Raw genomic sequence first — 27618 nt, 5'->3', positions numbered from 1 at the left:
TTCTAAATTTGAAAAACACTTTTGAATTTGATGAATGTGCTGCAAGTGGCATAACAGGGAGGAGGTTCCTAGATGGTTACGGTCCTTACCTCTACTCACTCTTGCTTGGCAAACATTACAGATGGCTTGACAACTGTTGTCCGGATTTGGGTGGAAATAATTCCACATGTGAGAAGTGGATTTTTTGGTCTTTTGTCCTGGCATGACAACAATGGGCTTTTTCATACCATGGGCAACAACTGTTGCCTGATTTAGACAAACAACATCCTCGGCATCAACATCCTCATCATCCTTGTTAGCGCCAACTACAGAAATATCCTCCTCATCCTCCAGGTGCAATTCCACAGAAGCATCCACAATTTCTACATCAGCATGTTGACTTGTGCTGCTCATCCCCACATTTGCAGAGGGCACACAAATGGTGGAAGGAGGATACTCTTCGAGTACAATATTAGAAAGGTCAGGCCCACAAATGGCAACCACGGACACACTTGGACTCTCCTCGGGGATCTGTGACTTTTCTGAGCATCCAGTTGGTTCATGTGCCTTAGCAATTTTATTTTTTTTTACACTTCTACAGGGAGAAGGACTTACATCATCATAAGATGCAGAACCACCAGTCATAAATAAAGGCCAAGGCCTTATCCTTTCCTTGCCACTTTGTGTAGTAGATGGCATATTGCCAATTTTTTGTTTCTCTGCAGCTACAGTAACTTAGCTTTTATTTATTTTTTCTTTAACACTTCAAAACATTGCTTGTTTAATTTTGACTTAAGCCCTTGGGCATCGGCCTTCGTAGAGGACGTTGACCTCCTTGCATCGTCATCATGACTGCTGGCAGCAGCTGCACAACTGGTATGTGGTTCCTGCTCTCCTCTCATTTGATCGTCCTCCATATCAACAAACTTACACTGCAGTCTGACCGGCAGTGTCACTGAACAATATTTTTTTTTACACTGCGGAAGAACAACCCTGAATGAGGCAGCAGCCCCTTGATAAACAACACAGACAGCACCCCTTTATTATGGACAACAAAGCACCCCTGCCGAGTGCGGATAGACCATCCTGCAGAGTCACAAATACATGGATGATGAACTGCGGCAGTGTCACCGAACAATACTAGTGCAGCTAAGTTGCTAATGCACACACATAAAAAAAAACACTGGGACAGAGCACCCCCTCCTTGACAACACAGCACCCCTTTATGGACTGCAGCCCTAGCCTGATGGACAGGACACCAACATAGCAGCAGCCACAGTTAATTGACAGGACAAGTGACACAGCAGCTGCAGCACCCACTGAAGGAATCCCCCTTTATATACTGCAGCTTAAGCCCCTTTATGGACAACACAGCGGCAGCCTTCAACCCAAGACCCTGACTGGACACACACACTGAGTGACTGACAGCGACTGGCTACGTCTGCTAGCTTCTCTCTCCACAGCCGGAATGAAAATGGCGTTGATCGCGGAGACCTTTATATAATCCAAAACATATGAGAATCCGACAGCGGGAGGATGACGGTTTTTGCCCCATTTTTGAATCCGAGTCAGGCGGGAAAATTCGAGCCGGATTCGGATCTCGCCCTCGGAACACGAAGTTTGGGTGGGTCCGGTTCTCGGAGAACCGGACCCACTCATCAGTGCTATTTTTCAGCAGGAACAAGCAGGAACCCAATTCCTGAACCTCTCATTAACTAAGACGTAAAGCCCTGGGCCAAAATGTATTTTCCTTAAGATAGGTTCCTTTTGAGTGCCTTCTTTTCTAAATTATATTATATATATATATATTATATATATATATAATCCAAAAACGAAGATAGGCACTCAGGGCACAATATATATGCAAAAAAGAAGTGTATTGAAGCACAACGTTTCGGGGCACCAGCCCCTTCGTCAGGACACACTGTAGAAACAATAAACAGACAGTGTATTGTGATCAGGCATGCTACTAAAGCTTTATAGTCGATTGTGTAATCAGATCCTGAACTACCTGTCTTTAAGAAGATGCGCCCTGTGGCAGCTTTCCGCAGGGGACGTAACCTCAGAGATTGGCTCATGATCACAGACATTACTTGCAGAGGTATTCCTAGAGTTCCTAATGTATTTACTAAATCTCCAGGATGTTATAGCTGTTACAGCTGTACCACCTGTAAATTCCTGGTACCAGCAAATTCCTTTAAACACCCTCATACAGATAAAATATTTAGCATTCGCCAGGGGCGCCGAGAGGAGGGGGGAGCGGGTACAGATTACCCGGGCTTCCTGAGGGGCCCGGCGGGGGCCCGGGTCCGGCGCCGCCCCCCCCCCTCACAGCAGCCCAGCACACAGCGTGTGCTGAACTGCATTTGGAGACTGCTTGTGGCAGCCATAGCAGTCTCCTATGCCTGTGCGGGGGAGCGATCAAACTGATCGCGCCCCCCCTGGCTTTGCGCTGGGCTGAGGGGGCTGCAAATGTTTTTGTTTTTTTTTCCTCTCGGCAAGGGGGCGTGGCCATGCCTCCCCTATCAGGCCACGCCCCCTATTACCGGGGCCCGCCACGGCTCTTGGCGGGCCTGGCATTCGCCATGTGTTAACTTGTACCTCTTCATTTGTGGTGTATTTGTTATGGTGCCCTTGTGGCATGTACTATGTAGGCCAGACCTCACGTAAATTTCGGGAAAGGATGGCTCTACATAGATCAGCCATTAAGTTGGCCATCACAGGCCGTGAAATTGAGCAGCCTGTGGCTAAACATTTCAAGAATAGTGGACATTCTTTGTCCACTCTCAAATACATGTTGATTGACCATATTCCAGAATCCTTGCGTGGAGGTGACCGGTTGAAGGCACTCCTTCTACTGGAGGCTCGTTGGATTTTTAGGTTGGACTGTGTGTCGCCTAGAGGTCTAAATTAAAAAATTAACTGGAACAGTGGGTCGCAGGCGGCGCGTGGTGATGGATGGCTGACTTGAGTGCTGGTGGGTATTTATGTGGGTAAGTGTACACTGTCTGTTTATTGTTTCTACAGTGTGTCCTGACGAAGGGGCTGGTGCCCCGAAACGTTGTGCTTCAATACACTTCTTTTTTGCATATATATTGTGCCCTGAGTGCCTATCTTCGTTTTTGGATTATATGTATGCTACCATTGATATGGACACCAAGGCCAGTTGTGACTTTATATTTTGAGTGCCGGCAGATTTTGGGATTATATATATATATTATAAGTGTGTTTTTTGATAGCTCCACCCACAGTTCCTGAAGCTATTTTTCCAGAGAAATAGCCCTGGTACTAATTAACTATTGCTGTGCTCTCTATAGATCCACAGATAAACCAGCCCTATCGAGACTATCCCTTGAAGATATATTTTGCAGAGCCCACATTCTTACAAACCAGAAAGATGCCTAATAGTTCTTACACCTGCTTATTTCGAAACGCTTGTTGTTTAGTTCTGCTCCTGCAAAGAACTTGTTACAGAAACTCAATTTACACTCCTTCCTGTTTGCGGCGCTGATTATACTACAGGAAACACACAACTATCCTCAAAATGTCTTTGACTATAAACTGCTTTCCCAATCTCTCCCCAGTGCTGTACCCGCCTCCGGTACTTGCCTCTCGGTGACCGTCTCCTGCCTTCTCCAGTATGCGCAGGGTGTAGTTTGTCCTCTGACCTTTGCTGTTAAATTCTACTCGTCCAGTCAGTCCGTCATACTCTACCTGGGAGGATTAAAATGAATTGACGGAATGGAAATAAATATAATAAGACTATAGGTGATGTGCTCACCACTCCGTCAGGCCATGTACTCACAGTAAAAAGTCCCTCACAGAGTGGGCAAAGTCATTCACACATCATTAGTTCATACTGTTCCTATACAAAATATGTTATTCTCTCTTTTTGTTTTGGGGTTATTAGTTTTTTAGTGGGGAAACAATTTATTTAAAATCAGTTTTCTATTTTACCCTTTATATGTCTGCATGGGATGCAGAGTGTATAAATGCATAATGCTTATTATTATTAAATGTGTGCAAATCCAATGAACTAGCAAGAGCACTGTTCTCTGGAGAATCTTTCTTCATCATACTGCCAGCTGTCATAATATTGGCTTTCTGTGATCACATGACATTAATGCCAAATGTGCTTCGGCTCACTGTGCAGCTCACACCAAGAGCTAATATAAATAATGCCTAAGGATTATAACAGGAAGTACAAGGCAGAGATGTAGGAAGTGGATTTCAATGCATTATTTTACAAAGAATGTTAATGTATGTACTATTAAGGACTGTATATTGCAAGCTGTACTATTGATACACATCTACTTCAAAGGAGCTGTCTACTTCTGAACAGCCCCCGTCTTTTAAGTATGCCCCCACCCCACCTTACCCATTCATCACAGAAATTGTGCAAGTCCACTTTAAAAAATATTACTTTTATAGGTTTTTACTACAAACCCAACCATAGGGAATTTGGCCAAGTAAATGCCTGCATACCATGCGTAGATAGTTCATGAGGCTTGTCCCATGTTGCCAGATCTGCGATGTGCTGCAGGACAGCTGTTTCACACCAATTTCCTGGCTCCGATTTAACTCCCGCACAGCACTGACTACGACATGTACGGCATCAAACATGAGTGCAGCTGAGAGCTGGGTGAGGGAGGAGAGAACACAAAGAGGGAAAATATGGTGAGAAATTCCCATTGGCTATTGTCTATATCACAGCGAAAATAATCATCACCTCACCATATTTCCAAAACAGTATCTACTCTTAGGGGCATATTCAATTGGGGGCGAAAATAGCAAAAATCCTGCACCTGCAGGAAAAACCTCGCAGGTCGCTATTCAATTAGGTGCGTGTTATCTTTCTATTTTTAGCGCTGGGAGTTTTTCCTTTCTCGCACCTCCAGAGCAAGTCTGATTTTTCCTAAAATCATTAATTTTTTGAAAAATCATTGGGACTTGCGCTGGGATCTGGGACCCCGGCGGTACCCCCCGAGGACTAATTAAGCAATTGGAACCTTCCAATTAGCTTAATTAGTCCTTTATTACTCACCTTCCGCAGCGCTGTCTTCTGCATCCAGCGTCGGGTCTGCAGCAGTGGTGAGTATGCAGTGTGTGTCAGTGTTTGTAAGTGAGTATGAGTGAATGTGTGTGTATGAGTGTTGTATGTGTGACCCCCGATGTGTGTGCACCCCCCCAGTCTCAGTGTACCCCCCGTAATGGGCGCTGGGAGAACTACAACTCCCAGCAGCCCTTGTGCCTCCTTGCAGCCCCCCCGGGACTCCCATCAGCCCACTCTCCAGTGAGAAGTTGAAGGGGAGGCCACCGGGAGCCATGGAGACCACCGGAGACCCCCAGGCAAGTAAGTGTAGAATTTTTTATATTGTTTTTACGCAGTGTGGGGTTTTCAGATCTGAAAACCCCTGGACCACTTTTTTTTTAAATTGGATAACATGGGTATCGGGAGAGCGCATACCCACGGTAATCCAAAATTGGGCGCGAGGGGCGCAAGGTTTTTTCCTCGCTAAACCTTGTGCCCAATTGAATATGCCCCTTAGTATAACACTTACAGATGTGTCCTCAAACACCTAGCGCCTATACGCCATAAGGCCCGACTGATTCGCTCAGAGAAATGTAGCGTACCGCCTTTTTCTTGACATTTTGCGTCTTACTCACACCGTAGGCCAATGAAACACTACTAGAGACCCTGGGCTGTGACTTTAACTGCACAGGAATTAGTTTTAAAAACATGCAAATTCGTAGATGAAGCACGACGGAACTTGGCGTGAGAAAAAACTGTGGCCACTTCATCGTAGTACTATATATGCAGATTCAGGCTCAGTCGCATGCAGATCACAGATGTACAAATGTCGCAAATCAAATTGACCACTGCAAGCCAGCAATGTGTTCCCCCCCGTCCTGTTATTTATGCGGATAAGAAGCACTCTTTGAGCGAGAAAGACGGTCCATGCAGCCAAGTTGCCCCAGGAACCGGCGCAGTGACTTGGGCTACAGTAATTGCAGCATTTAGAGCAACAGTGTGTGAGGACACATCTGTATGCTATTTTTTCAACTCGTTGCATTATGATCCACAGCAATTACCAAGGTGGGGCGTGATGACACGTTTGGCTCTTTTCATGGCCCCACCACCCCCCGTGACGCATTAGCAGAATTGTTTTATTCTGTTGAGCCACACCAAGCATCTGCCCTTACCACATGGATTTTTCACTCCCCAGATCTCCTGGAGCACAGACATATAAATTAACTACACTAACTCATCCCAACGCAGTAACACCTGCCAATCGCACATACAGTATGCACTGTGTAAAAAAAAAAAAGCCAAAGAAAATGAATGGCTGAAAAGTGAAAACTAGGGATGTGCAGGCTTGGATTAGTTTGAATTTTCCCGCCAAATTTTGATTTTTCCCGCCAAAAATCGGGTCTCACAAATAGGCAAAACGTCATCTTTCATGGACAAACATCATCTTTCATGGACTTTTGTCCAGGAATTATGATTTTGGCCATGAAAGATGACGTTTTGCCTCTTTCTGAGACCAGATTTTTGGCGGGAAAATCCGAACTAATCCAAGCTTGCACATCCCTACTGAAAACACATGAAACCATTTTTGTAAATGTCCCTCATAGAGCACCATGCACTTGATCTATGCCAGGTCTGAGCAAGCGCCTCATTAATGTCAGTATTCTGTTTCAATTAGTATCTACCTTCCTAAATAGTGTTTTGCAGTCCGGCAGAAAAGCCCCACACCTTTTCTGACATGGAGCTACTCCTCCACTGCCAGCTTTATAGGTATGGTGCTCAAATGAATGGCACTGCAGTGAAAGATATCTCACACCTGATTTTTATAATTGCCCACCATTATTTCTTAGCAACCAGTCACGGTGGTCACCTCTGAGCCATGTCGCTCACCGTTGGGAATTCAATGGGGGGAAGAAAAAAAGCATAAATACCATCTTTACCAATGAAAATGTACCTGTCAATCAAATGGAAAATTCTAAACTAATTTTGCAAATGTTAATGTATAATTTGTTACTTACAAAGGCGATTCTATAATTATATTTAATGATACATAATTTGTGTTTTAATCATTTTATTTAATTATGTATAATTTAAACTGATAAGGCGAGATCTCTTCTCGCTCACAGGGTAAGGATAACTAATGCTTTGTCCACCATGGCCTAATAATGCAGCACTTGTCAAGGCACAGTTGCCCGGAAGGACTGTGGGCCTGTATCAGAAATATATTGGTAATGCCATCACACCTGGGATCCCGTATTCAGCTGCTGTGCAAAAATATGCTACGGGCCGCCGGGAAATGTACCACCGGCGGCTTTGCAGATCCAAGCACATGCTTAAAAACATACAGCGGTGGTCGCAAATCCTTCAAAAAAAGATTGACCATCTGAGTAACCTGGCGGTTGCACTGAACGGCTGCGGAAACTGAGACACTGGCTCCAAGTTTTCTGCGTACAGGATCGCAGTAGTATGCTGAGACACCCCCCCAAAACAGGCGCAACACGCTTGAGGTTTTGCCACCACTCACCGTAACCAGACTAAAATGGTACCTGAATGTCAATCACTTGGCAAAGAAATCCACACTGCGAGCGGCATCACTAAGGTATCTTGGCGCGTCATGCGTGTGCAGTCGGTCGCTAATTGCTCAACTGCGTAAATATCAGCATTGCGCCCACATCTGAATCGGGCCCTGTGTTACTTGACATTTCCTCATCACGGTGCGCAAAAGCTGACACTCATCTCTAAAACGGCGGTGGAATAGGGTATGGAGCAGTTTGGCTGTAGTGTGCGGAGATGGGCTTCATCACCCCCGCATGCTCAATTGATGTGTTACATGAGTGATAATAGATTGCTAAACTGCCTGTGTCTGTGCCCTTATCTCACTAAGGGGTCTATTTACTAAGCCTCTAATGGAGATAAAGTGAATGGAAATAAAGTACCGGCCAATCAGCTCCTAACTGCCATTTCATAGGCTGTGTTTGAAAAATGACAGTTAAGAGCTGGTTGGCTGGTACTTTATCTCTGTCCACTTTATCTCCATCCAAGGCTTAGTAAATAGACCCCCTTAGCTCCTGCCTGCTCTTCTCCTATGGCAGAAACACCAGCTGATTATAAGACAGAGGTACACAAACTCCGTCTCCCACAATGCAACAGGAATTAATGCGGCTTCTGAGCAGAGAGGGCTCAATGACAGTTCTGACCCTAACCGGCTCTGAGGCAGTCAGGTGACAGCTGGAGAGTGTCCGCAACACAGTAGTCACTCAGCTCCAACACATGGTGGAGAGTAGAGGAACAGTGTGCAGATTATCATCTACTGAAAGACAGATTCTCTTGGATCTGTTCCTGTCTGGGGCCTGTCCCTACCAAATACAGTAGTAATAGCACAGTGTACAATGCATTACAAAACATAACTTTTTTAAATCCCAATTCATTGTAATTGTTACAATCCGTTTTGTCATTATTGGATTTTTTTTGTATTGATTGTAATCATTGCTAATGCACACATATGACACATACAACTGCCACAAATTGTCTAGTAAAATTGCCTGATGCAGGTTTATTGTAGCAAGCTTTCTTTTCTTTCGGAAACCCCCCTCTAGAATTTGCCCCTGATGATGACCTCTAGAAAGTGGATGAATCACAAGGAGGAGATAAGAAGTACAAACAAATCACATTATTCGTTAAAAAGAGAAAAACACTTAAATAAGATACATTTGATGTACATATTAATTTATGAAGTAATTTGTATCTCAATATTTTTATCTAATTTGTTACTAAAAATACTACACTATTGGCACCCTTTTATTATAATATATATATATATATACACACACATACATACACAGTACGTGTGTGTGAATACAAGTTCTGATGTGAGTGCTTATAACTGACGAGTACTATAATTTGTAGTTCCCTGCATACAATGACTCTTTCACAACACTCCATTGTAATTCTGTGACTTACTGCAGGCCCCAGGTATGTGGTGAGTTCACAGTTTTCTCTCCAAGACATGTTGAGGCTCCTCAGGAACTCCAAATAGAAGGGATGGCTACTATTATACATAGAAAACCCCAGGATGTTGGAATGGTCACTTACCACCCCTTCCAGAGATAATAACGGAAAGTCCTGTAATGAACACAGAGTAAGTCTGTTTTATAATGATGTTTCCCTCCTCCTTGTGAGCCACCACGCATTTCGCAGTGATGTCCATGCATTTTGCCCATGAACCGGGACTGATAACCTGACATGTATAAACACAACTGCACCTACTGTATGTGCAGTAAAACAAACAAAAGGGGAAATGTAATAGACCACGATTGGTTAAAATCTGCATTTTTGCAACTTTTTGAAAAGACAGAACCAGGCTTAAAAAATTTCAAATGTCGCTTTAAATCCCTAGTCAAAATCGCTAAAATCCAGCCATTTTGATGGATCAAGGTTCTTTACATTTCCCCAGAAGTGTTTTATGTAGAGATGTGCGGGTCCAGGTTTCTGAAATCTAAAAATACCCAACTTTAGGGGCTCCGAGTAGAATCGGATCAAGGTTAGGATTCACTTTTGTGACCCGGTTCGAACGAGTACCGGTTCAGATGTGATGCCAGTTGGGAACTCGTATTTAAAAAACAAACATTTTAGCTGTTTTTATCGACTTAATCAATTTTTATCCGAATCCAAAAACCAAAACACTGGAGGGTGGTTTTGCAAAACCAAAACACAAAGAAAAATCCTGGTCCAAATCCAAAACAGGGGGTCAGCGCACATCTCTAGTTTTATGTTATCTTTAACAGTTTCAAAAAACAATCTCACTGTGGGCAATGACTGGGTCGATTTTCTCAATCCACTGTTTCTTTTATTGCTATCTTTATTTTAAAATGTATTTTCCAAATATTGTATTACTGTTTGTACTATTATGAGTGCCCCAGTTTATCCTCCAGCCTAGATGGTCGCCCTCCCCCTCCCCGTTTTTCTCCCATTGTTTCTCTCTGGACATCTGTTCTCACCATTGTTGTCAGAATATATTTGTAATGAGCAGACGTCATCCCGAGCTCTGAGGCCTGCGGAGAGAGGAAGGGAAAGGAGAGTAAGGTGGGGAATTGTATATAACACAGACAACTGGAAAGGGAAGATGTGGATAAGGTAATACTGACCTTCTTAAGAATGAGGTGGGAAATAGTTGCATTGGCATCTATAATGATAGTGGACACCTTGTCATCACGAATTTCCTTTAATAAAGGGGTGGGATCATTGGTATCGTCCAGCATCCGCACAGAGAGTGTATCTTTTGATATTAGGAACTGACGGACCAACTCCTCTAGCCGCAATAAACCTGGTGAATGCAAGAGAGGAGAGGCTGCAGTCTAAAGCTGGGAGTAACTTCCTGACGGAGGTGAAGCTTCTGAGAAGTCGATGGACATTACACCGTATATATAAAAAGATTTTCTTCTTTCTTAGGGCCTAATTCAGCAGTGAACGGGAATCTGCGCAGGCTCATGACCCGTTCTGCGCTTGTGCAGAATGGATCTGCGATCCCGCACGCTGACTGTCAGTGATTGACAGTCTGCTGGAGTTTGTGGGCGGGGAAGAGGCAGCAATGGCCTCAGCTTCCTGAGCGGAGGCGTGTCGCCACCATTGGGGGGGAGGGAAGAGGCCAGGATCTCAGTCGACTGACAGATTTCCTGGCCTCTAACTCTAATCTGCGGCAGCCGGCTGCAGGACCCCATGGGTCACGTGACCCATGGGATCCTGTAGCCGGCCAATGGTCCGCAGAGTATGCGATGCTGCGTTGGAGTGATGCCTCCTGCTGCATTACCATAATTGCAAGGATCGCAAATGCAAAGCTGCCTGCGTGCATACATCATATCTACAGCCTGCGTGCATACATCATATATCTATTGCCTGCGTGCATACATCATATCTATAGCCTGCGTGCATACATCATATCTATAGCCTGCGTGCATACATCATATCTATAGCCTGCGTGCATACATCATATCTATAGCCTGCGTGCATACATCATATCTATAGCCTGCGTGCATACATCATATCTATAGCCTGCGTGCATACATCATATCTATAGCCTGCGTGCATACATCATATCTATAGCCTGCGTGCATACATCATATATCTATAGCCTGCGTGCATACATCATATATCTATAGCCTGCGTGCATACATCATATATCTATAGCCTGCGTGCATATATCATATCTATAGCCTGCGTGCATACATCATATATCTATAGCCTGCGTGCATATATCATATCTATAGCCTGCGTGCATACATCATATATCTATGGCCTGCGTGCATACATCATATATCTATAGCCTGCGTGCATACATCATATCTATAGCCTGCGTGCATACATCATATCTATAGCCTGCGTGCATACATCATATATCTATAGCCTGCGTGCATACATCATATATCTATAGCCTGCGTGCATACATCATATATCTATAGCCTGCGTGCAGCTTTGCAATCGCGATTCTTGCTGAATCAGGCACTTAATTCATTGTAGTCTAAGTGGGGATGGGGAGGGGGCATAGCAAAAAATAACAGACCCTCACAAGAAATAGCCCATCCGCGGGAAAACACTTGTGATTGGCTGAGGGTGAAAGGTAGTCATGGAGAGTTCCAGCTTTGTGAAAATTAGGGAGTTCCCGGGGATTTCGCCACTTACCAAAAAAACTACAATAGTCAATATATTATTATAACAATAAAACATTGAATGATGATGAGATTATGATAACTACAGCATTAATTAATTAGTAACCACTCACAACATTTTTGTAAATCTAACTCACAAAAGTGATGGTAGGATATTCAGGTGTATGGCTGAAAGGTAAGAGATGGGCAAATCGGCCAAATCTAATATGATGGTGAGTTCCGGATAACCTAACCGCTTCTCATTGACTGACCTCTCCATCTATAACAATGGTGCATGACAGTTTCTAGGGTCTGATTCAGCACAGGATGGAATTGCAAATCCGCACACAAGTAGCTTTGCAAATACGTCCTTGCTAATATGCAAATGCAGCAGGAGGTGTCTTACACCCCCCTGCTGCATCTGTGATCCCAGCACTGCCTCCAATGTCGCAGGTTGGGATAATGGTCGCGATGGTGGATGGCGCCAGCCAGCTGAGTAAGCCTCAGTTTACATAGGCTGGCCGGCTTGCGAGGCACGGAAACTGCATCCATGGACGCAGATCCCGGCCTTGCTACTCCAGGAAAACAGGGATGACGGGACTGCGTGCGATCACGTAGGACCCGTTCTGCACATGCGCAGATTCCCGATAATCAGGAATCTGCGTTCAGCAGTGCACACTTATGCCCAGTGCTGAATTAGCCCTCTAGTCCTTCAGCCTCATTGGGAGGAGATCGCACTCATTGAAGGGACCACAATAAACTTTACTTGCTTGTGACATACATACAATTGTGGGTAAGGCCTTGCAGCAATGTTATAACTAGAGAATCCGAACCGCTCCGAACACTGCGGTTCCAAGGCCACCCAAGCTGCGGCTCGGCTGTTCCCACCAGACTCGGCTTCCACTTCGAGGCTGAATGTCATCCGGCATCAGATTCTCGCGGGACTTGGATTCTATATAAGGTGCCGCGGTCAGGACTCGGCACCATTTCACTGTGATGCACGCTGTGGTTTGCTGCGCTATACTCTGCTGTATTGGCTCAGGCTGTATCTGTGAGTGGCTGTACTCTAAAGTGACTGTGTATAGGGGGCACACTGCACACTTCTGTGTGCTGCGCTATACTCTGTTTTACTGTCTGTGCTGTATATAAAGTGACTGTGTATAGGGGGCACGCTGCACGCTGCTTTGTACGCTTTACCCTAGTGTGCTTTCTTCACGTGCCGCTTTAAGTCCTGTGATCCACTTTAAACCGAGCTGCAAGTTCAAAAACAGATAAATAAAATATGCGCTACTGGGGACACTTCATAAGGGGCACTACTGGGCACTGTATATTGAGCACTACTGGGGGCATTATATATTGGGCACTAGTGGGGGCACTATATATTGGGCACTACTGGGGGCACTGCATAAGGAGCACTACTGGAGTCACTGCATAAGGGACATTACTGGGGGCACTGTATAGGGTGCACTATATAAGGGGCACTACTGGGGCACTGTATAAGGGGCACTATAGGGCATGACTGGGGGTGCTTTATAAGGGGCACTGCATGGGGCACTATATATTGGGCACTACTGGGGGAGCTGTATAAGGGGCATTACTGGGGGCACTGCATAAGGGGCACTACTGGGGGCGCTGTATATTGGGCACTGCATAGAGGCACTATATAAGGGGCTCTGTATAAGGGGCACTATATATTGGGCACTACTGGGGCACTATGTATTAGGCACTACTGGGGGCACTGTATAAGGGGCACTACTGGGGCACTGTATATTGGGCACTGCTGGGGGCACTATATATTGGGCACTGTTTTAGGGGCATTATTTACTGGGCACTACTGGGGGGCACTATATATTGGTCACTGCTTTAGGGGCACTATTTAAGTGCACTACTGGGGCACTGCATAAGGGTCACTATTGGGCACTACTGTGGCACTGCATAAGGGGCACTACTTGGGGCACTGTATAGGGTGCATTATATAAGGGACACTTTATATTGAGCACTACTGGGGGCACTGCATAAGGGGCACTACTGGGGTCACTGTAGAAAGGGCACTACTGGGGCACTATATATAGGACAATACTGGGGGCACTGCATAAAGGACACTGTATAAGGGGCACTACTGGGGGCAGTGTATATTGAGCACTGCATAAGGGGCACTATTTATTGGGCACTACCGGGGAGCACTATATATTGGGCACTGTTTTAGTGGCACTATTTATTGGGCACTACTGGGGGCACTGCATATGGGGCACTATACATTGGGCACTACTGGGCTCCAAATACCCTAGTTACACCACTGCCCCACCACAGACAGTATTAAAACTAATCACCCCCCAGAAAAAGAAAACAAATAATGAAACACACACACATACTGTATATAATATACTGTATATAACATATACAGTATTTTATATATACATAACACACACAAACACATATATATTAAATAACATATATATATTAAATAACATACACACACACACACATCTATATATACTCGTATTTTATATATATATATATATATATATATATATATATATATATATATAAAGCACATATTTACATACCACATACATACTTCTTTCTGATCTGTGATTTCACCAGAATCAGTGATTCTGCTGCTGCTGTACAGTTGGCTGCTGCGCCTGCAGCTGCCTTTGCTGCGTCAGTCAACAGCTGACTGCTCGGTAAGCAGCAGCACTGTGCCTAGCGTGCCAGAACCACCCTTTCTACAGGAGCAAAGTGCGAGGGCAGCCGTTCTGTAGCAGCTGCGAGCACTTATTGTTAGCGAATGTAGGAAGCAGCTTGGGACACTGGACGAGAGGTGTCACCTTCAATGCTGGTGCCCGTGGTGACCGCCTTCACTATCTCCAGCAGTCCCGCCCCTGCGTACAACGCTGCGGCACATGCGCAGTGTGTCTTCCACTAAATGCTTTCAAATTATGCCTGTGTGTGTGAGCTCTTAATCACTGAGCATAAATATCCGGTTTAGGAAAGGAGGCTGTGAGTAACAGAGGGAATCGTGTACATAACAGGCCATCACAATTCTATTACAATTTCATCCTTAGCATTTGAAGTAGATTCTATTTGACACAAAGCGCGCGGGTCTCACAGCCAAGCGCATCGCCGCAGCTTACATACTGCTGGGGAACAGGAAGATTTTATGTAATGCAAAAAAAAAAAACAGTTTCTAGTGGGTTCCAGTAAGTAGGTTAAAGGATGAGTACAGTAAAACCAAAAATGTAATTGTCTATGTATAAAACATGAAGGTAAAATGCACACGTTAGTCTTATCCTGAGTTTAGAATGCTGCTATGCTAAAAGGAAGTGCAGTGGAGTGCTGCCTGCCTCTCCTCCATCACAGAAACCGCAGAGGCTACATCCTACAGGCGCACATCCACTAGGCGATATTAATGTGCAATTGCACAATTACGACATCGTAAGCATGCAATTGCTCATTAATCGTGCACTATAATGTCAGAAACGACCAGTAGGGCCGCCGGGCGATGTCACTAATGATCCGCGGGAGCGCGCATATTATGGGTACACACTAGACGATGTACCCGATATGTTGCTCCGATCCGCGGGATTGGATGGCATATCGTCTAGTGCAGTGGTGTCAAACTCGGGCCCTTCAGCTGGAGTGGAACTACACATCCCAGCATGAAGTGCCACGGTTTTGCTATTAGGGCATGCTAAAAGTGTGGCAGGGCATGCTGGGATATTTAGTCCCACAAAAGCTGAAGGGCCCGAGTTTGACACCACTGGTCTAGTGTGTACCCAGCAATAGGGGCTGATTTAGCAGAGGATGGTTATGCTAACGGGCTGCTAACATGATAGCAGCTGCGACAGCTGTAATATGGTAATGCAGCAGGAGGCGTCACTCCTACTGCATGCATTACTGATCAGAGGTGCGTCCCTGGACGCAGTATTGGATCATCTGGGTGTCCATTGGCCGTCTAAGTCACCCATGTAAGGCAAGTACTCTAATCCATGCGTCTGCACTGTTCCAGCATGGCGGCAGATAGATGTGTCCTAACCTAAGCAACGGTGTAAGGTGGCAGCTATCAGCAAAGAGATGGGACAATTAGTATGTCGGACATTTTTAGGTAAATATAAAACATTTTAGACTTGTATTTACCTAAAATATAAAATCTAATAAATAAAAAAAGGCATTTGGTATCCACTGGCATCTACTACAAGTCGATATTTCGTAAGTATTAAGGTTGAAATATTATTAATTTTGCATATTTCATTTCAGTCCTCTTTCGGTGGGCAAACAAAAAGACAGCTGAATTTAATGGCCATTTTCTTATTTTTTTAATCATGGCGGTCTATTAACTAACATGGGGTGAAAAGGCTTTTTTTTTTTTCTAGTGCAGCTACAAGCCTCAGCGATACTGGCCGAAAGCGGTAAGGGATAACTTGCCGCCACAATGGGCCATCCTCAAGGGTTACTCACAAATTGGACCTTGAGTTAAATAAATAAATTAAACTATGGCCGGTACCCAATTAGCCGCGGTAAATTACTTTTCGTGGATCCTAGGTGTTTTTGTAAGAAAAACAGAAAGTTTTCTGACGTAATAAACGTAGTTTAATTGGATAGCCCGAAAAAACTATCGGCGAAAAAGACCCGATTATCGGTAAAAAAAACCTCATTTTTTTTTTTAGTCCGAAAATGATTCGCCGTTAATTGGATACCGGCCAAAGTTTCAAATATTTAAAAGTATATCGACCATTATATTGACCATTAAAAAAATGCTATATAAAAGTAATTTTTGTTTTATTCCTTGCCAATTATTGCCACTGTCACAATACTTGTTAGATAGGCTATATCCTGCAAAACCAACGCTGGTTGGGGTGACCCCTTAATGTTTAGGGTGAATCACCCTTTTTCGCCCCCATAGTGCTTTTCACCCTATAATAAACATGCAATTTACTATGAAACATAAAGAAACATACAAATATTTTGTTCCAAGCACAACAAAGGCGCATTTCTGTCTAGAAGGGGGCCAACATGTTATGTAATTGCCTTAAATCATTCGGAAATGGCTATTAAGGCAAATAGAAATATTTGGGCAATTTAACAACAGGTTAATCAAATGACAGCTGCAGTAATTTACCAAGATCCAAAGAGCTTTGATTTTCCGATTTTCTGAGCAGCACCAAAGTATAATCTATAATGACAAAAATCTATATAAAAATATGTCATTATAGATTTTATGCTAGTTCCTCTCTTGCAAGGTGTCTGCAGTTGCGGGCAGCCGCCGTAGTCTGACTTACTGCATTACTATAATGCGAGAAAATGTAGGGATACTGCCAGGGTTTCTGCGCCTACAAGCGGAAAGCCGTGCCGTCCACCGATTTCACGCCAACTGCCGCAAATGTCATCACTATTATAGGCAATTGCAGCAGCCCCATGCTCGGTGCAAGAAATCCATCAGAAACAGGCGTCACTACCCTGTACACGCGGCTCAGAATTGCGCGGCACTTTAGATACACGCCCACGACACTCCCACAAGACAGTGCGGTTTCATGCGCTCAGCCCAGTTGGCATTACATTTTCAAGAACAAAAAAAATGTCATTCAATTTTTTTTTTAGCCTCTATAAAAGACACTAATGGCCAAATATCTCTAGGCACAGGTCTCACAGCACAATACCTTACAGTGGCAAATGCAGGATTTCTAGAGGGGGGTTTCCAAATGCTTGATTTTAGAGTGAGTGTGGCCAGTCCATGAAGGGGGTATAATTAGCACTTATCCAGCGTTAATATGCGTCATGCAAAGTATATTGTGTTGCATAATTCCAGCTTATACAGGACCAGTGATCACAGTCTGCCATTAGAAATGGCAGTAGGTCCATCCTGGCTGAGCAGAATGTATTTTTTTCAGATGTGGACATCATTCCAGAACATTGGAGCAAGTCCAGTAGTCTGTGGGAGCAGCAGAAGAACCTAGCACTGCCCTGGACATACCTACCCTCCAACATGACCCCTCCCATCAGGTACAAAATGCTCTGCTCCTGGACTTACCACCTAATTAATGATTGCAGTCACCTGTGTTGAGCTAGGTAATTGATGAGAATGGTGTTTCAACACAGGTGGCTGCATTCATCAATTAAGAATGAAGTCCAGGAGCAGAGCATTTTGTACCTAATGGAACGGGTCATGTTGGGGGGTCTGGACATATATGTACATATTGGTCTCCTTATGCACTGGATAGTGTATTATTATACAGTAATAATAATTAATCCTATTGATGGTCTATAGCAGTACACCCCTAACAGTGCATGTTTTCCACATCTCTTAGTTGGTGCACAGGTATATTTATTACTGGCTGACACATTTTAAAAGACCCACAGGTGGTGCTAATCATTTCATTTGTGATACTGAGAAGAACATGCAGCACTAGTAACATTGTATTATATTACTATTTCTATTGTGGTCATGATGTGTGCTGGGGAGGGGGTTTCCAGGCAGACGGAAACCCCCCCTGCGTTTGCCTATGCCTTAATCCGGCATCCCCTGACCTAACAGTAATCAGGGACCTCACCTACCTAATAATGACACCAGTGTAATTGATCTAGTTGTAATGGTTGAAGCCATTTATGCACATGAATTTGATACTCATAAGGTTATTAATTTAAATAATCTAGAGATCTGTGTTCTAAAGTCAATAATTCATTAAGACAGCCTACACAGATTTTTACTGACAAATGTATTGTATAATTTTATAATAACTCATGCATACTACTAGCAGGCAAGCATCAATTTTAATAACTGTTTTCTTACATTTATATCTACTCTGGAACTGTGGTAGAATACACTGTATAAAATGCATTTTGGTCAACACTGTGCATTGAACATTTTTCAATAAAGTTTTTTGCGGTAAAAAAATAAAAGTAAAAGAACACGTTTGGTTATACTGTACCTTCAGTGAAAACAAAAAATCATTAACAGAAAGCCATTATAAGTGCTATCGTTAGCAAATGGGAACATATTAAATAACATGAGATATAACTTTAAATGGGGGGGGGTCAAAAATGTCATATTATTATGTCCTTTTACATAGTAAAATAATTTTTGTTCAGAATATCTGGGGGTATATTTACTAAAGTTCGGATTTTTAGATTTGGAGACGTTGCCCAATCAGATTCTGGCTATTATCTTCTAGAATGTGCTAGATAAATGTAAAGTAGAACCTGATTGATTGCTATGGGCAATATCTCCACTTCTAAAAACCTGCACTTTAGTAAATATACCCTCTAGTGTAAAGCTATGGTGGTGGAATATTCATAACTGCCGGTGATTGCCTATGGGACTTTGGGCCTGATTCAACTTTGGGAATAGAGGGGGTGATTCAGCTTCAGACGGAATTGCAAAGCTGCACGCAGGCATATACTGTAGTGTGTAGTGCACGCAGGCAGCTTTGCAATTCCATCCTTGCTAATATGCAAATTTAGCAGGAAGAGTATGACACCCCCTGCTGCATTTGCGATCCCAGCACCGAGGTTGCAGGCTAGGATAATGGTCGTGAAGGGAGAAGGCACTAGCCAGCTGAGTAAACCTCATCTAACGCAGGCTGGCTGGCTTGTGAGGCCAGGAAACTGTGTCCGTTGATGCAGTTCCTGGCCTTAACACTCCCGGAAAACAAGGCAGACACGCACCGGTTTCTGGAACTGCCGGCCGTCTCCGCACCGCCCCTTAAGTGCCTCTGCCTACAATCAGGCAGAGGGATAGAAGGGTTTGCGTGCGATCACGCAGGACCCGTTCTGCACATTCACAGAACGGGTCCTGCACACGAGCAGATTCACGATAATTGGGAATCTGCGTTCAGCATTGCACATACGTGCTGAATAGGGCCCAGAGTACGATATTGCAAGTAACTGTGCATCTTGGTAAAACCATACTGCACTGCAGGTGAGGCAGATTTAAAATGTGCATAGAGATTTAGGGGTCTAATTACTAAGCAGTGTTAGGAGACAAAGTGAAAGGAAATAAGGTACCAGCCAATCAGCTCCCAACTGTCATCTCACAGGCTGTGTTTGGAAAATGACAGTTGGGAGCGGATTGGCTGGCACCTTATCTCCTTTCACTCTGTCTCCTAACACTGCTTAGTAAATAGACCCCTAAAATTTGGGAGGGGTCTGTCCAAACTGAAATCTAAATTGCAGAGCAAAAATAAAGCTGTGCAGTATTTGTGGGCTACATACAAAAGCAGCCAGTATTTACCCCACATGCAAATAATATATATATAGTTGCTCCCCTTGCATAGCATCATGGTTTGTGCAGGTTCATAGTTACAGTACTTGCAATATTGTACTCTGGGCCTGACTCACTAAAGATTACAGCTGAGATTACGCACAGAGGTCTGCTGCAAAAAATATGCTAATGACTGCAATCGCAAAGCCGTCGCACAGCCAGCATAGAGACGCCCACTACCGCTATCTCTCATCCGTAATACCTTGCAGTCCTGCGTATACATCGGGAGCATCGATTCACATCGGCCCCTCAGGCACAATTACAGCAGGTCTGGCCTAATACCCATGTAACGGCGTTCAAACAGACAGGCACGCCTGCGTTTCTCTGACCACTCCCCCGTCACCACACCCCCAAACGCTGACCTCCCGTCACTCACTCCGAGATGGCTTTCTTTCTGCGTGAGAGCCAACTCACTCACGCGCGCTGCGATGCATATGAGGTACGCACCATCGACCGATCTGCATATGCGGTTGCAACTGTGATCCGTTGAATCAGGCCCAAAGCGGAATCAGGCCCTTTATGTATTATTGTTTGGTTATACGCCACCAGCAAATTATGCAGCGCTGCATAGAGAGAACATAATAACTGACAGTCCATGAGCCATTGGTGCTTACAGTGCAAATTCCCTACAGCACACACAAGCACACACATCATGCATGCACTAGGGTTTATTTTTTTGCCAGAAGCCGATTAATCTCATTTTTAGAGAGTACATACAAACTCTGCACAGCTATAACAGTGGCAGTGGTCAAAATCGAACCTAAAGCCTTAGCCCCGGTAGGCAGTGGTGCTAACCACTTTACAGGTGTAAGAACAGGTGTAATGAAACAATTACTAAATGCAATGTACAGAAGCACAAACATTTTAAACTATATGGCAACATGCGCAATGTGACTCAGACGTATGAACGGTACAAACAGTATCGGCCAAGTGTGGGAAAATCCACACTGCATCCATCTCTGAATCAGGTTCAAGGGTGACAGGATGCAGGTGGGAACAATGTAAGGATGATAAATCTGGTTGGGCTGCTTACACTCGGCCTTGGCACAAATAAGGCTGGTAGAAGGGTTGTGAAAGGACTTCAATATGTGTGACACAGCGAGGCTTATGTCTTCATTACTTGGGAACAGACTGACAGATGCAAACCGCAGGTACTGCAGCTTGGGTGCTTCCTCTGGTCCCACCTTTATGTGAGGGATCTACAGGAGGAAGAGATAAAAAGAATTAAGGGATGTTAGACCTTTGTCTTCTGCCAAATAAAAAAGACCTACAGTATCACATTGCATTGCTATTATATACAAAGCTTACATAGCATACACACACTGACTTATCAATGTTAAACATGCATAATAATTGTACGGCATATATAAATAATCCCTTAATTCAATCTGCAAATCACAGTGTTCTCTTTCCATCTGATGGGAGTTGTAAGAGCAATAATAGAGTATAGCGGGCTCTACACTGCCATGTTGATGGCAGTCATGGGTGGGCTGGGCTGAGGGTCAGTGCATATACCCTCCAGGCAGGTCTCATATTAATTGCCTAGGGCCTGCCTTTACCTAGGTTACAGTCAGAGCCCATCTTGTGTAGGCCGGCCGGGCAGTATTAGTTGCAGACGTGCAAGGCCGTGTCATTCACTACCAGGGAGACTTTGACATCTGCAGTTTCCCTCTTGAGTCTTGCGAGAGTAAAGCTGGGTACGCATTAGACGACCTGACGGCAGATGCGACGGAACGACATATCATGCGGCCCGTACACACCACACAATTTGGTGAAAGACCACACAATATGACGTTCCTCCGGCTCTTCCAAACGCATAAGGTCATCAGTAACATCTTCAGATTGAGCAGCATGTACGGCAGATCTGAAGACGCGAGCAATGACCCCGCGGGAGCTCACATAGGGCCTGTTTCAGACCCGCTCGCAAGCGCTGAGCGCTCACAAGCGGGTCGATGGTGCCATAGTGCACATGCGCACGATGGAGGGAGCTCCGTTGTGCGCATGCGCAAGACCCGAATAGCGACGGCTATGGGTTTCGCACCAAAGAGGGCGTGCTGTCGATGGTGAGTGACAGCACGCCCCCTTTGGTGGGCGTGCCGGGGCGTGGCTGCCCAGACGGAGGTGTTCCCATGGGAACGCCTACCGTCTGGGGCCGGGCCCACTGACAGCACTAGTGATGTCAGTGGGAGTGCTTTTGGCTCTGATAGAGCCAAAAGCACTCCTGGGCTTGCAGCAGCGAGACCCTACCGCAGGGTCTCGTCGCAAGCCCGATGGTCGCGATGGTCTTGACCATCGCGACCATCTTTTTGGCCGCTCGCATAAGCTGTGGGTGGTCACCCACAGCTATGCGAGCGGCCAGGAGGCCGCTCCAATATTAGGTAGGAGGGACCTGATTCAGAGCGAGCACTCTTGTCAGAGCGTCCGGCTCGGAATCAGGCCCATAGTGCGTACACACTGGATGATTTGTCGTTCCAATAAGTTGGAAAACGACAAATTATTTAAAAAATCATCTAGTGTGTACCCGGCTTTAGAATCCACTCATCCCGCACAGGAGACTGACATAGGAAAGTGTATGTACAGTATTTCTATAGAATATATTTATATTATTATATAATAATGTTACTGGAACAGAGTAGCATCTCATTGCACTCCAAAGGGATGTTATCTCTGGCAGTAACCCCTTTAATATATAGTTTATAATATAAACACAATATCACTGACGGTAATCCCCTTTAATATTTAATTTATAATATGACGACACATTTGGATCCAAACAACTTCCCGGAAATTTTCATCTGCCGGCTTTTTCTCAAAATTTTTCATAACATCTACTTATTATCACCTGTAAGGTTCTTCCGGCTTAGTCTCTCCACCGGGATGTAGTTGAAATGCCGACCATCGGCATGCCAGGTGACAAAGTCCCGGCACTGGAATCCTAAACCGGAGACAAGACACCGGCGCCAGAATCCTGACAAGAGGGGAGATGCCGACGCTGGGATCCCAACAGCCGGCATGCCAATGGTAAGTACAGCGGGAGCCCTTAAGTTTCAGCATCAGGATGCCAGTCTTTTGACAGCAGGCACCCCGAGTGCCGGTATTTCATACCAAACCCCTCTCCACCACCCATACTTGCCCTAAATGTGATAAAGAGGAAGCTGATACCTATCATTGTTTATGGGATTGCCCAATGACTAGACACTTTTGGTATTTTGCTCGGGTGTACGCAGAATAACACCTGACCACCTATATTTAATTCACCACCCAACGTGTGACATAGGGCTTTTGTGATAACCAACTACAGCCCAAATGTGCCCTTATGAGTGTCGCTACCTATATACTTACATCATACCTCCCAACTGTCCTGCTTATTCAGGTACGGTCCCACCCGAGGGCCATAGTGTCCCGCGGTGGGGGAAGTTGGGGGAAATTAATTCACCGCTGCTCTTCACTATTCAGATAGAGTCCTGGGGGCAGCTCAACATCTCTGTGGATGCTGGTCTCTGCCCCAGTGTGGTGAAAAGATGGCGTGTCATGAGGTCACACTCCTTCTTCTCGATGCCACGCCTACTTTTCGGACGCGCAAGAGCTGTCTGAGCTTCTGGTGGTGCTGATCGCAGATTCCTGGCTTAGTCTAGGGCAGCTAACAGTCCCTTATCAAATAATGGACAGCTTCATTATGAAGTGCAGTGATTATCACCCTATTCTCCATAAACAACAAACCTGAGTTTGCACCATTCAAATGTAATTTACAGTCGGGCATCGAGCCGCAGGTTCATTATAAGTGCTTTGTTCCTTCAGCTATACACCAGGAAAGCATAAACCATCCATATGTCCACCAACGCAAGGGTATCTGGCCAGTGTAAAGCATCTTTGGGAAATAATTATTATATTAATATGTCTTATTAAATACTAGTATAAGTGGTAGGGACACGTCAGGGCATTTCTAAGTGGGGAGATATTTTATTATAGTTTAGTACATTTCTTGGGAAATTTACAACTTGTATAAATGACAGTAACCATTATTTGGTCCCTGAAGTGTTCGTATATGCATGGAGGTAACCTATTGGTATCAACAGTGTTTCTTGTTTGCTGTTCCCACAGACACAAGAAGTATGAAGCTGTTCAAGTATAATAAAGTATACATTTTGTTGAAAGTGTAATTTACTAGTGTACGTATTAACTTTAATTGCAATCTGAAGTGGTGACTTCCTGTGTCAGTATAACCCTCCTTGTCTCCCTGACCTACCAAAGAAAGGACGAATCAAGGAAATGGATTCCACCCACCTTGGTAAGAGCGGAATGATATAGTTCCACGTTCCTTTACTACACCTATCGGGGTACTACACATTAAGACACTATTGTCAGCCATAGATCAGTGCGGCTGGGAAAAAGACCATTTTACAGAACTGTACGGACTCTGAACGTTGCGTTCTCTCTATTTCTCGAACAATTGTCTGTCTAATTCAAAATGGATAGGGTAGAGACATTACTACATAAAGAAAATCATACTGAATGACTTTTCTCTGCATATGAAAGTTACATTGATACCCTCGCTATTTCCAAATTACAAATAGTCTCTAACACACTGGATGGTACGAACTCACAATGGTGGCTGCTGACCGCCTAATTCAGTTTACTCCCCCTATGCTGGCCGATAGTCATTGATCCTGTTTTATTCTGATTCTCCCTGGAAACGCAGGTGTTCCCTCTTTTCCCTACTAGGCACCGATTCCTCGGCCATCGATGGCTGGTGATCCGGATCACGGGAAAACAGAATGATAAAAAATATCTGACTCACCGATCCATCCAGAATGGGGAATTGGGGTAATCCTTCGCAGATGTATGAGTCCCACAATGTGACAACCTGTTTTTTTGCTATGTTCAACTACTGTAATTCATTTTTATTCTAAAAAATGAAAATTGTGTTTCTGTATATCACTGCCATTTATTTCAATTAAAAAAAATAAAATATATATATATATATATATATATATACACACATATATATATGTATATATATATAAAACACGCATTTTCTGCAACAAATCCATTGTACTGCACCTAAACCCGCTATAAGGGTGGGCCGCTGCTCATCGGCCAGTGCTATGCGCCACTGCTACAGCTTGGCCTAAGGACCGAGCACCAAGATCAGTGTTTAAATTGACACTATATCATATGGCCAATCGCTAAGCATTCGATCAGTATCACAGGATGTGTGGCCAGCTGACTATGGGGGTCATTCAGACCCACTCGCAAGCGACAGTACGCTCGCAAGTGGGTCGATGTTCCCCACTGCGCATGCGCACGACGGAGGGTGCCAAGCTGTCGCTCCGGGTCTCGCACCAAAGGGGGCGTGGTGTCGATGGTGACTGACAGCACGCCCCCTTTGGTGGGCGTGCCGGGGGCGTGCCTGCCAGACGGAGGCGTTCCCATGGGAACGCCTACCGTCTGAACTCTGAAGCCGGCCCCACTGACATCACTAGTGATGTCAGTGGGAGTGATTTTGGCTCTGATAGAGCCAAAATCACTCCAGGGCTTGTGGCTGGGAAACCCTACCGCAGGGTCTCCGTCGCAAGTCCGATGGTCAAGACCATCGCGACCATCTTTTTGGACGCTCGTATATATGCTGTGGGTGGTGCCCCACAGCTATACGAGCGTCCAGGAGGACGCTCCATTTTAATGGAGGAGGGCCCTGATTCAGAGCGAGCGCTCTGGTCAGAGCGTCCGGCTCTGAATCAGGGCCATTGGCCGGTGTCATGAAGTTGACCTGCTATCGCAGCATAAGGACCAAGGATTTGCAACACCAGATAATGAGTCTATCAATATCGACAAAATGGTGACCAGACACGCCACAAACAAAAGATGCCCATTGTCATCCTCTTTTAAGCGGTCTCCGTTCACCCGCACTTAACTTCCAACTCGATTGTGGCATCTATCGGGCCACGCTGCCTGGGAGCAAAATGGCAGGATCTCATCCAATGAGATCACCCATATGTCTCGCCAAATTGACCAGTTATCCTATCGCTAGTTTGTATCAGCCCTTGTGTTGGAACACGGCTTCCATGTATGAGCCTGTAAATATTAATCAGCATGTATAGAAGAAACTAGTACCCAGAGGCCGTCCGGATGTTGTTCTACAACCAGCCCCAAAAGGCAGTCTTAATGCCTGGTGGGCTGGGGCCTATATAATCGACAACATCAGAGGTCTGCAGGTTGCCTACCTCTGATATATATGATCAAAGGCCTACCTTAGTGTGATCATGCTGTCGGTAACAGGGAAGATAGGCAGATATGACTAATGTAATAATTTTTTCATCAGACTCCAGGCCCTCTTTCGACACTTCAGTAGAGCCCCCAGACCAGAAGATCCCATGTGGATGTGATGTAAGCTGCAGGTGGCTTAGTGCCAAGCATTCGTCTTAAAGATGTATTGAATCCAAAACTTACATATTTTACTTAGTTTAGTTTTAGTTGAATTACCCTTCAAAACTTTAGTTTTTTTATCTCTACTCTAATAATATTTTATTGCAGTTTTTAAATATTCCTGCAGCCCCTATTCTGCGGCTGATCTCCTTGCTGAGTAATTATCTCCTGCGCCTAGAGAGACTGCTCGCCGATGTGTCCTTTCTGCTATGTATGGGCACAGTGAATTGCTTCTGCCTCATTTCACTGCCTCTCTGCCGCTGTAAAGGAAAGCAATGATTACTTTTTAATAATCCTATTTACTTTTAAACGCTGCTTTAATTAATGCACTGTAGTGTATCTCTTTGTTCCATATGTGTGATGTTTGCATGAAACAGTATTTTTGATCCTCGGCATACAGTCCTCGTAGGTCTCCTCTTCAGTACGTCTGAAGGCGCACATCCACTAGGCGACGGGGTAACGACAGTACGATTACAACAAGAAAGGTAACGGAATGTAAAAAAAAAAAAGGCTCAACTATGTCCACGTTTAGAGGACTGGGTAGCAGAACAACATTTTCACGGTTTTTAAGTGGTTAAAAAGACAGATTACCATACGCAGCATGCAATTAATGAAGATTAGACAGGTTTTTGGCTGGTTAAAGCAACATTCTAAAAACGGAAGGAATATAATCAAAATATTCACGCAAAAGGCAAAAAAAAAAAATGAAGTGAGCTTTTCATCAGGGCCAAAAAGCCCTGTCTCTGGGGGATACAAGAGTTTTTGCTGGTAACAGGGCTATATAAAAAATATTTTTTATATTTTTATTTTAACTAAGTTTGGGCCACGCATGTGCGCAACCCTTCAGACTGGTCCTGCAAAACTGTAAGTTAACCCTTGCCGTTCCGGGCCAGTATTGCAGAGTCCGCTGTGTATCGCTCAGCTACTGCGGAATGGTTTAATTGATGTATTACTTTGGTAGGTGATTCTCTTACAGGAAATAAGCCTCATGCGTGCATTTTATTGTATTGGCCCCTAAAACTGTAATACAGTCAGCGTTTTTTGTTTTCCCTGGGAAACCCAGGGGCAATAAATGTAATGTGCTTGTAACTGCGCACATATGTAAATTGGATAAATGTAATGTAGCTCGTTATATCCATTGATTGACCATCACACGGGACGGCAGATAATTACTGGTTTCCTGGAATGGCTGAAGCTGGGGAATAGCCACATAAAGGCTCTTTGTGATAAGTGTTTGCTTTTATTTCATTAAACATATCTTTCGATCGGGAAAAAGATCTACCTTC

The 27618-nt window shown here is 44.5% G+C and overlaps 1 protein-coding gene across 7 annotated transcripts in view; it reads right to left on the bottom strand.

Moving 5' to 3' along the window:
* Nucleotides 1-27618, bottom strand: part of GRIK5 (glutamate ionotropic receptor kainate type subunit 5) — a 344326-nt gene that overhangs the window by 90345 nt on the left and 226363 nt on the right. For 4 of the 7 annotated variants that reach the window (XM_088453192.1, XM_088453185.1, XM_088453188.1 and 1 more), the window contains 6 exons: nt 20943-21108; nt 10153-10331; nt 10006-10059; nt 8969-9130; nt 4465-4617; nt 3589-3693 (listed from right to left, as the gene is read on the bottom strand). In XM_088453192.1, coding sequence (XP_088309318.1) covers nt 3589-3693; nt 4465-4617; nt 8969-9130; nt 10006-10059; nt 10153-10331; nt 20943-21108 — 819 coding nt within the window. Of the gene's footprint in view, nt 1-3588; nt 3694-4464; nt 4618-8968; nt 9131-10005; nt 10060-10152; nt 10332-17627; nt 17643-19653; nt 19674-20942; nt 21109-27618 lie in introns of those variants that run through there. The other 3 variants (XM_088453187.1, XM_088453191.1, XM_088453189.1) reach the window with 3 other exon arrangements.

This window comes from Taudactylus pleione, unplaced genomic scaffold (genome assembly GCF_031769625.1).
Source record: "Taudactylus pleione unplaced genomic scaffold, aTauple2 ptg000572l, whole genome shotgun sequence".
In the NCBI taxonomy this organism is placed as follows: domain Eukaryota; kingdom Metazoa; phylum Chordata; class Amphibia; order Anura; family Myobatrachidae; genus Taudactylus; species Taudactylus pleione.
This window is presented reverse-complemented; position numbering and strand designations above follow the sequence as displayed.